The sequence below is a fragment of the Canis lupus genome, chromosome X, assembly GCF_011100685.1.
Source record: "Canis lupus familiaris isolate Mischka breed German Shepherd chromosome X, alternate assembly UU_Cfam_GSD_1.0, whole genome shotgun sequence".
In the NCBI taxonomy this organism is placed as follows: domain Eukaryota; kingdom Metazoa; phylum Chordata; class Mammalia; order Carnivora; family Canidae; genus Canis; species Canis lupus.
In genome coordinates, this window is record NC_049260.1 from 43,971,282 (window position 1) to 43,981,688 (window position 10,407).

At 41.3% G+C, this 10,407-nt stretch overlaps 1 protein-coding gene across 1 annotated transcript; it reads left to right on the forward strand.

Annotated features, from left to right (window-relative positions):
* The first annotated feature begins 1,112 nt into the window (after positions 1 to 1,112).
* Positions 1,113 to 6,061, forward strand: BMP15 (bone morphogenetic protein 15). The gene is made up of 2 exons (XM_038586507.1): positions 1,113 to 1,458; positions 5,205 to 6,061. The coding sequence occupies exons 1-2, from the start codon at positions 1,134 to 1,136 to the stop codon at positions 6,059 to 6,061; spliced, it is 1,182 nt and encodes a 393-aa protein (XP_038442435.1). The 5' UTR covers positions 1,113 to 1,133.
* The last annotated feature ends 4,346 nt before the right edge of the window (positions 6,062 to 10,407 follow it).

Sequence of the window (10,407 nt, forward strand, 5' to 3'; positions counted from 1 at the left end):
CCTAACAAACTGCTTCTACTTGGAGCTGGCCATGACTACACCAACCTTTTTTTTTTTTTTTTTTTGTAGAATCCTGGTCTGGGGCAGCCTTAACTAACTAGTCCAGCCCACTTCCTTCCATTAAGCCAAGTGAGATGAGCTCTCAGCCAACTTCCACAGATTCATCTGCCACTGCCTCCAGACTTCTCTGATGAACCTCACTCAGGATCTCAACACCTTCCATGGTAAACTAGAAATTCTAAGTCAGAACTGTCAAACATGACTGCACATTAAAATCACCTGCAGAAGTTAAAAAAAGTCCTCCTGCCCTAGTAACAGCCCAGACACACTACATCAGAATCTCTGAGGATGGTTTCCAGGCATCCATAATAGTTAAAGCTCCCCAGATGATTCCAATGTACAGCCAAGATTGAGAACCACTGTTAAGGCATCTTCTTCAAGTTCCAGTAGCCACACTGACAGTGGTTTCCACATTTTACTGTTCACAGACACTTCCTGGAGCATTTGTTAAGATTCAGATTTCTGGACCTCACCTTCAGAGAGTCCATGTTTTGATTTGGACCCAGGAGCCTGCATTCTTAATGATCACCCCAGATAGTTTCACTGCAAGTCAATAGCAGATCACATTTAGGGAATTTCTGCATTAGAGACAGGGCTACGTGGAAGTGGGATGGGAGCAAGAGGTCTCTAGCCCTTTAAGGACTAATTAAGAAACTTACCTTTAAAGCTGTGGAGCACAGTAAGCGAGGGCTGCTTTTTTTTTTTTCTTCATCCTAGTGGATAAGGTAAGGGAGCAGGCCCTAGAATGGACCTCTCCTTTAAGGTTACCTCAGCATCCGAGTAAGTGCTATCTTGTTCCTAATCCTGAAGAGTAGGAAGGATACGCCACATTGTTCCACCTGTTTTTTTCTATTTGTTTTGATATGAAGAGGCCAAGTTAGGAGACCTCCTTTGGTCCAGAAGATCCTCCCAGAGGAATCAACATAGGGTCTGCCTGCTTGCATTTGATTTTTTCTTGCCCTATATTTTATGGTTGTGGAACTAGATGTGGTTACCTATGTGAAAGGAAAGGCTCAGAGTAACATCCTTTGGGCTTGGGCTGGAGCGTGTTGCTGAACACCACACCTTTTGAGATGGTCCTCCTCAGCATCCTTAGAATACTTCTTTGGGGACTGGCGCTTTTTATGGAATACAGGGTCCAAATGGCAAAGGTAGGGCAGCCCTCTAATGCCCTCATGGCTGACACCCCTTCCCTGCCCCTGATTCGGGAGCTGCTAGAAGAAGCTCCTGGCAAACAGCAGAGGAAGCCACAGGTCCTTGGGCATCCTTTGCGGTACATGCTGGAGTTGTACCAGCGTTCAGCTGATGCACGTGGGCACCCTAGGGAGAACCGCACCATTGGGGCCACCATGGTGAGGCTGGTGAGACCCTTGGCGAATATAGCAAGGCCTCTCAGAGGTAAGTCATCATGCCATACTGTCCTGGAGGGAAGAGAAATGGGGGAATAGAATGTAGAGAAAGGAGATCTGTGCATTTAGGCAAGCTTCATTGCCTAGTGGGTGAGTTGTTTTCTCAGGCTTGGATTTTAAAGGATGGAAATGTTGGGAGAAGCTGGATCCAAGCCTACTTCCCTTTAGGTTCCCAATTTAAGAACAGATTGCATTGGGGCCTACCTGAGGAATCTCTCCCAGACCCCAGGAAAACTAAATGTGTCAGCTCCTATCTTTCAAAGAAAGTCTTATTGCTTGCTACGTCACTGAAAACTATAATTGAGAAATACTCCTATGCATTCTTATGGAGGGGTGTTTGTGTGTGGTTGCATTCTTACAAGGCAAAGAGCACAGGATACCGAGTTGGGGAAGATGTACAAGAATGGACAGGAACAAATTAATATTGGTAGGTCTGTATACCTGGTTAGGTGAACATCTGCTATTGTATATAATCCTTAAGGACAACTATAACCATTAGCTGTCATGGAGCAATTAGCCTAATTTTTAAAGATAAGAAAACTAAGGCACAGAGGTCAAATAACTTGCAAAGTTCACATAGACAGTGGGTGGCAAAGATAGGATTTGAGGTTAAGTTGGCCTGACTCTAAACTCTCCATAACTTCTTGTTTAGATATTACCTTGATATCCTTGTATACCAAGCAGTCTCTCTATTAAGTCCATGTTGCTACTTTACTATGAGTTTTTGGTTCCAAAGGTATTTTGGAATTTTCTTTGTTCCTGTCATGCTTGATCTTAAAAATATCTTCATTAGATACTGTTCCAGGAAACCAATGGGCTTCTGAAATGCAGGGCTTTCTAGGGAACACAGGAAGCCATCAACTTCAAGGAAATCTTGGGAACCTGGTGAGATCAATTTTGGGCCTTGGCTGGTTTACATTCCCTCCTTTAAATGAAACAACCAATATTCCCCTAGCTAACCTTTACTGTGAGCTTACCATGTGCCAGGCATTAGGAAAAACACTTTACTAGCATTATCTTCCTTAATGCTCACCACTATCTTATAAGTACTATCAACATAATCATTTTATAGGTAAAGAAACTGAAGCTCAGAGTAACTTACTCAATGTAACACAGATAGTAATTGGTAGAGCTGGGTGTCAAACCGAGGGTTTTGGGCTTTGCTTTTAATCATTCTGCAGTGCTGACTTAACAGATTTTAATTGTGCACCAGGCACTGTGTTTGGGTTGGGTCTGAAGGCACAAACAACCATTTTCCTGACCTCTAGAAGCTCCCATTAAGGTAGAATAGATACATAAGTAATCACATAACGGTGTTATGGCATGACAAATGCTTTGACAAGGATAAGCAGTAGGGCTCCCAGTACACGAAAGAAGAAATAGGTCACTGCTTAAAGCCAGCAAAGGGAAGCGGGGAGACCATGAAAGACCTCACTGAAGAGCTTATTTGAGCTGGACCTTGAGGAAGGAGTAAGAAGACTATGCATAGAAGCAGAGATATGCATTCTGCTTGAGGAAAGGGAAGATACTTTGGTGTGGATGGAGATTCACTCAACAAATACTAATATCTACTGTGGGATAGGCATTGTTTTAGGTGCTGGCACACAGATATGATCAAGACAGTCATGGGTGAGACAGAAAAATACAGATAATTGCAAAGTGTGGTAGGTGCTATCAAAGAATGAAATAGGTTATTTTGATAAAGAATAACAAAGAAATCCTCCCTTTACATGGAATTATTAAGGAATGCATCTTTGAAGAGGGGACATTTGAGCTGAGGCCTGTAAGATAACAAACAAGGCATAAAAAGAGTAGAAAGAAGTCTGATTTAGGCAGAGGGAACCATGTGTACAAAGGCCTAGAGGGTGGAAACCAGCTTGTCTGACTTGAAGATTAGAAGGAAGATGAGTATGGCTGCAGCCTATTGAGCATTGTGCAGAGTGGCAGGAAATGAGGATGATGAGAGGGGACTTATAGGCCATTATAAAGAATCTGGATTTTATTCTGTGTGCGGCAAAAAGCTTTGTGTGCAAATCAAGTTTGTACAGATGATACGGGGCTAGAAAGGAGGATGTGTAGAATTAGATCACTATCCTGGTCTGTGGGACATACTAGCATCTAGGGACTCTGGAAAGGATCCAGAAATGAATAAAAAGAACACAGGGCCAGATATCTCCATTAGGAGATGACACAGCTGAACTGAACTTACCTGGAGATCTATGCCAGGTTCAATCACACAGGATGTGTAAGTCAGCCATTTCCCTGAAAAATTCTGAGCAGACCCTTCCTGGCTCTGATCCTAAGACACTCCACCCTGCTTTAGGAAATATGAGATGTCAAGGTCTGAAAGGTAAGGGCAGTTCCTCACCAGACAGCCTGCTAGAGGTTGGGTTGGGCTCCTTCTTAGGCAGGGTGGGGCAGGTATATGAGTGGGCCTCTTAGAAAGATGATTGTATGATGGGAGTGTAGAATAGCTTAAATAAGCAAATACAGATCTAGCTTGGGCTTTGTGTGAATGATGTTCAGTGCCCCAGACTTGAGGGTGTATTGAGCGTAAGTTGAATCTGAACTTTGTCTTGAAGCATCAGGATATTTTTCATTAAAGCACTTCTACATTGACTAGTCCAGGCCTACTGAGAAATCCAAGCTTGTGGATTCAGTGAAGGAGGAAGGTTAGATAAATAATATGAAAATTAACATGCAAAGTTTCAGCAATAAGATGTTTGAATATAAAAAGGAGGCATTTTCCTGCAATGCCTGGTTTTTGTGATCTTTACTCATGATATTTTCCAGGAGAGGGTGCAGAAATTCAGAGCACTGCAGGCCCAGTCTTCCAACCCTTTGGCCACTGGGTGTCAGCATTACAGTCTGGATTAAAACAATCACCAGGAGGCTTTCTGCTTCTAGAATTCTTAGCAAACAAAATATTTATCTGACCAAGGCCTTGTTGAAAATGACATTTAGGGGAATGGTGGTACAATGAATGCAATACATGAAGAATCATTTCCAGTAAGGAATGAACAAGGGAGAGACTAAGGGTTAAGGAGGAAATGGCTAAAAAAGGAACAGCTGCTCAAGAAGCAATTCTTAATGTAGAAGGTAGAAATGGCAAAACAGCTGCCCCCATTAGGGATAAATAGACAAAATTATTTTCTGGCATCCTGGCCCCAGATTTGAACTGATGGCAGGCCATAGATAGTCCCCAATATTGGGCTGTTATCTCGAAGTTGCACCTGTATAATGCTATGACAGGAGGACTCATTCTTAATTCATGCATGTCTCAACAATTCACTTAATTGATCACCTTTAATAGTCAACTAATAAAGATGATCCTCTTCCCATACACAGAATAATTCCATATTTGAAGGTTTTTTTTCCTCATCCTAGTGCTATGTGTGATTTAAAAATGAGACCCAATTTCTTTTAAGGGAAACATACTTGGGCTCAAATCTTGTTTCTACTAGACACTGGCTGTATGTCCTCTCACATAACTTCTCTGAGCCTCAGTTTCCTTGTCTGCAAAACGGTGATAATTACTATCTCATAAGATTATTGCAGATTAAAAAGCTAATGCTTTAAAATATCTAATAGTACATGTTCAACGAATGATAGTGATTATCATGATCTTGCTTTATTTTTAGGGCTACTTACAGCTGTTAGTTGAGCAGATTTGTGAGGGAGATTCAGGCTAGGAGGTAAGAAGCTAATCCTCTGCTCTTGTTCCCTTCTGTGCAGGCCCCTGGCATATAAAGACCCTGGACTTTCCTCTGAGACCAAACCGAGTAGCATACCAACTAGTCAGAGCCATTGTGGTTTACCGCCATCAACTCTACCTAGCTCCTTTCCATCTTTCCTGCCATGTGGAACCCTGGATCCAGCAAAGCCTAACCAACCACTTTCCCTCTTCAGGAAGAGGTTCCTCAAATCCTTCCTTGATGTCCAAAGCTTGGACAGAGATGGATATCACACAACATGTTCGACAAAGAATCTGGAATCATAAAGGACGCAGGGTTCTACAACTCCGCCTCATGTGTCAGCAGCAAAAAGGCAGTGAGATTCTTGAACTTCAGTGGCATGGTACTTCATCCTTGGACACTGCCTTCTTGTTACTGTATTTCAATGACACTCATAAAAGTGTTCGGAAGGCCACATTTCACCCCAGAGTTCTGGAGGGGTTCATAGAAAAGGATTCTTCTCTTTTGCGGAGGGCCCGGCAAGCAGGCAGTATCACATCTGGGGTCCCTAGCTCCTCCAGAGACCATGATGGGCCTAAAAGTAACCAGTGTTCCCTCCACCCTTTCCAAGTCAGCTTCCATCAGTTGGGCTGGGATCATTGGATTATTGCTCCCCATCTATATACCCCAAACTACTGTAAAGGAGCCTGCCCTCGGGTACTACACTATGGTCTCAATTCCCCCAATCATGCCATCATCCAGAACCTTGTCAATGAGCTGGTAGACCAGAGTGTGCCCCAGCCATCCTGTGTTCCTTATAAGTACGTTCCCATTAGCATCCTTTTGGTTGAGGCAAATGGGAGTATCTTGTACAAGGAGTATGAGGATATGATTGCCCAGTCCTGTACATGCAGGTGATAGCAAAGGTAAAGCTAGCTCAGGTGTTCTGAGAAATTGGAAGAGTTTAACATAACAAATATCAGTGTTAAAGCTGCAAATAGTGTACTACCTGTGATCTTCTACCCATTTTCTGGGTTCTATTCTTTGCCTCAAGTGTCACTTAAGTCTCTTCCCCCATGTATGAGGTCCTCACTTTATACAAACAATTCTGATACCAAACATTAGTACATTTTGACCACTAGTCAGAGCCTTAAAGAGGTTTATTGGGGATTCCCAGCTTTCTTGTCTTTTTTTATTGTGACCTTGTCAAAAGTCACCAATCCATGATAGTAGAACTTTCAGAATTATCCTACCAAGGCCTAGAAAAGTGAAATTTTCCTAGTATCCATCTTTTGAGCTTTCTAGAAGATTTTGGGTTAAGAAAACCATTTCAGATTTTACTCCTCTATCTTGCCTCCTGTATCCTCAAAACTAGAAAGACTTCCTGCTTCTGTGCTTGTATTGCTCTCTGAATCTAAAACTAACTTTTCTCAGATGGATTAAAAAATGTTTAGGCAATAATCTCCATTAAAATCTTTGAAGGGAAATAGAAGGAGTCTTTTTCTAAGATATTAGGGCTTTTCCTCTCAGCCTCTGAACCTGGGAAAAGTATCTGGGATTCCTTCCCTGGGATAAGATCAACCTTTAATGCTGATAGGAAAACTTGAGTATGGTGCTGTGAGGATAATCACTTCAAAATGGCCTGCATCTATGGTGAAAAAAGGAAATGCTGTCATTGCTGATTAGGACTATATATGGGGGAGTCATTTTAAACTTTCTAGGGAACAATGGATTTCACAAGACATTGTTTTATACAACACTTAAATTCTTGTTAATTATCACAAAGAAAGCTCCCTGGTGGCTCAGAGGCTAGGAGTTGGCCCAGGTTGGGTAGAAGGCTGCAGCCTGGAAGCTTGAAGGGCTGTGGGGGCTCAGATGTTCTGAGGCCTGGGGCCAACTTCATTCTGGGCTTGCCTGTTTGTGAGTTTAGTTTGGCTCTGGGCTGGATCTCTGTGGGGAGATGGGTTTGCTGTTCAGGGAAGCGTGAGGTACTGCCTTAGACTAAATGATACTTGCAGTATGACTCTTTTTTACTCCTATGCTGTGCTAACGTGATGGAGACTGGGCTGTGTTACAAATAAATCATTTTTTGTTGTTGTTAAAGAGAATCTTGAATGTTTGGGGGATTGGTAGAGAGTGGGTGGAAGGAATTGATTTCATTTGTTCCCTTTAGCTATGGCCAGAAGCTCAACCCTAATTTCCAAGGGTGGGGCTGCAGATTGCAATGAAGTTCTCTCTTAAGGCAGGACTGCTGGTGATCAGCCCTCCCCAAGGGGGCCCTTTGAGGAAGCCCAGTAAGGCATTTCCCCTGCCTAACTTTTCCTTGACTAGTCTTCTGGGCATTCATAGTGGGATGGGACTGATTTAGGGTAGATGCATATATCTGCCAAATGTAACTACCACCAACCCCCCACTGCCATTTTTCTTACCTATCCATCAAATTAACTCACCTTGCCATTCTCTTCTCAATAATTGGTTCCAGCTAGACAAAAGACAATATCTTACACATTTATAAATATAAAAATTTTATTCTTCCTGGGGAGTTGTTCCTTAAAATCTTTTCACCCATCTACCTACAACTTTAGAAATCAGATCATTTTTTTATCTCCTCAATGTCCCCATGACACCCCAGACTCAGGTAGGTGCCCTACCTCTGTGCTTACATAACACTATTTGCTTTCCTTTAACACATTCTAGTGTAACTTTGTTGCCAAAAGATGAGATCCTTTTGGGATTTTCAACTGTGTTTTACCCATTTCCATATTACTGGAGCCTGGCACATAGTAGGTCCTTGAAAGGTACAACCATAAGGCCATCATACTTTGTATTTGTGTGATGCATTCTTCCTAACATAGAAGATTTTAATGCTCACATTCCATTCATTTTCCAATGGATAAATGTAAGATATCCCTTGTATATTATTTTATATAATATACAGAGATCCATAGCTTCATGTCTTCTCCATTCATTTGTACAACAGATATAAATGCAGTTCCAAGGATAATAGACTATTTCTCATCACCCTATAAAGTTTTAAACAGACCTAGAACCAAAGCATTCATATATATATCTACATATTTACACATCTTATTTTAGATTATTTTTGTACACCATTATTTCAAAACCATGATTCAAGTTACAATAGAATGTGACAGCTATGTTCTTGAATGAGGCAGTTTCAGAATCATTGTAATAAGCGGCAAGTTGACATAGAATAAATGTGGGCTTCCAGTCTAGATATTTATTTCCCCAGTCTTCTTGGGATAGACACAAATACTTAACAGGCCAGAAGACAGATCTTGTCCACAGGACCAGATTCTGAATTCAGCATTCCAGTGTTCAGAATTTTCAGAAAATCATGGTCTCCTAGCCTTATGAGTCCAGAATAAAACTGAAACTTCATCTTTTTATGGAAGGCTCAGGGTTAATTAGCCACATTATCCATTAAGCCTTGAGTTATCAGAAATACCCAACAAGAAACGCTGGCAGGATGGAGTCATTTGTGGCTTATATTATGGATTATTTTCCTTTGAAATACTGCTTTCAACTCAGCATTTTCCCCTCAAATATGAAGTAAAATATATATACCTCAAACATTCTTTTGGAAGGAAGGAGATAACTTGCTAGTGGAGGAGGGTATGTGAGTCTATCTTCGCAGGTGCATCTGGGGAGAAATGGTTATTTGGTCCAGAAATGGAATGCAAAACAGTACAGTCACTTTGGAAGACAGTTTAACAGTTTCTCACAAAGCTAAATGTAGTCTCACCGTACAATCCAGCAATAACACTCCTTGTTATTTATTTAAATGAGTTGGAAAGTTATGTCTGCACAAAACCCTGCATGTTAATGTTTATAGCAGCTTTATTCATAATTGCCCCAACTTGAAAGCAACCCTTAATAGATAAATGGATAAACTCTGCTACATGTATACAATGGAATATTATTCAGCAGTAAAAATAAATGAGCTATTAAGTCATGAAAAGACATGGAGGAAACCTAAATGCTAAGTGGAAGAAGCTGATCTAAAAGGCTTTGTACTGTAGGATTCCATTTATATGACTTTCAGGAAAAGGCAAAACTACACAGACAGTAAAAAGAGCAGTGATTGCCATCAGTTCAGAAGAAGGGAAGGGGAAATGAATATATGGAGCACAAGGGATTTTTATTTTTATTTTTTATTTATTTTATTTTATTTTATTTTTAAATTTTTTATTGGTGTTCAATTTACTAACATACAGAATAACCCCCAGTGCCCGTCACCCATTCACTGCCACCCCCCGCCCTCCTCCCCTTCTACCACCCCTAGTTCATTTTCCAGAGTTAGCAGTCTTTATGTTGTCTCCCTTTCTGATATTTCCCACACATTTCTCCTCCCTTCCCTTATATTCCCTTTCACTATTATTTATATTCCCCAAATGAATGAGAACATATAATGTTTCTCCTTCTCCGACTGACTTACTTCACTCAGCATAATACCCTCCAGTTCCATCCACGTTGAAGCAAATGGTGGGTATTTGTCATTTCTAATAGCTGAGTAATACTCCATTGTATACATAAACCACATCTTCTTTATCCATTCATCTTTCGTTGGACATCGAGGCTCCTTCCACAGTTTGGCTATCGTGGCCATTGCTGCTATAAACATCGGGGTGCAGGTGTCCCGGCGTTTCACTGCATCTGTATCTTTGGGGTAAATCCCCAATAGTGCAATTGCTGGGTCGTAGGGCAGGTCTATTTTTAACTCTTTGAGGAACCTCCACACAGTTTTCCAGAGTGGCTGCACCAGTTCACATTCCCAGCAACAGTGCAAGAGGGTTCCCTTTTCTCCGCATCCCCTCCAACATTTGTTGTTTCCTGCCTTGTTAATTTGCCCCATTCTCACCGGTGTGAGGTGATATCTCATTGTGGTTTTGATTTGTATTTCCCTGATGGCAAGTGATGCAGAGCATTTTCTCATATGCATGTTGGCCATGTCTATGTCTTCCTCTGTGAGATTTCTCTTCATGTCTGTTGCCCATTTCATGATTGGATTGTTTGTTTCTTTGGTGTTGAGTTTAATAAGTTCTTTATAGATCTTAGAAACTAGCCCTTTATCTGATACGTCATTTGCAAATATCTTCTCCCATTCTGTAGGTTGTCTTTGAGTTTTGTTGACTGTATCCTTTGCTGTGCAAAAGCTTCTTATCTTGATGAAGTCCCAATAGTTCATTTTTGCTTTTGTTTCTTTTGCCTTCGAGGATGTATCTTGCAAGAGGTTACTGTGG

Excerpts from the sequence above, each read along its gene's own strand:
- BMP15 (XM_038586507.1), top strand. The coding sequence starts at position 1,134 with ATGGTCCTCCTCAGCATCCTTAGAATACTTCTTTGGGGACTGGCGCTT. Across the intron at positions 1,459-5,204 it reads TATAGCAAGGCCTCTCAGAG|GCCCCTGGCATATAAAGACC; the intron begins GTAAGTCATCAT and ends CCTTCTGTGCAG.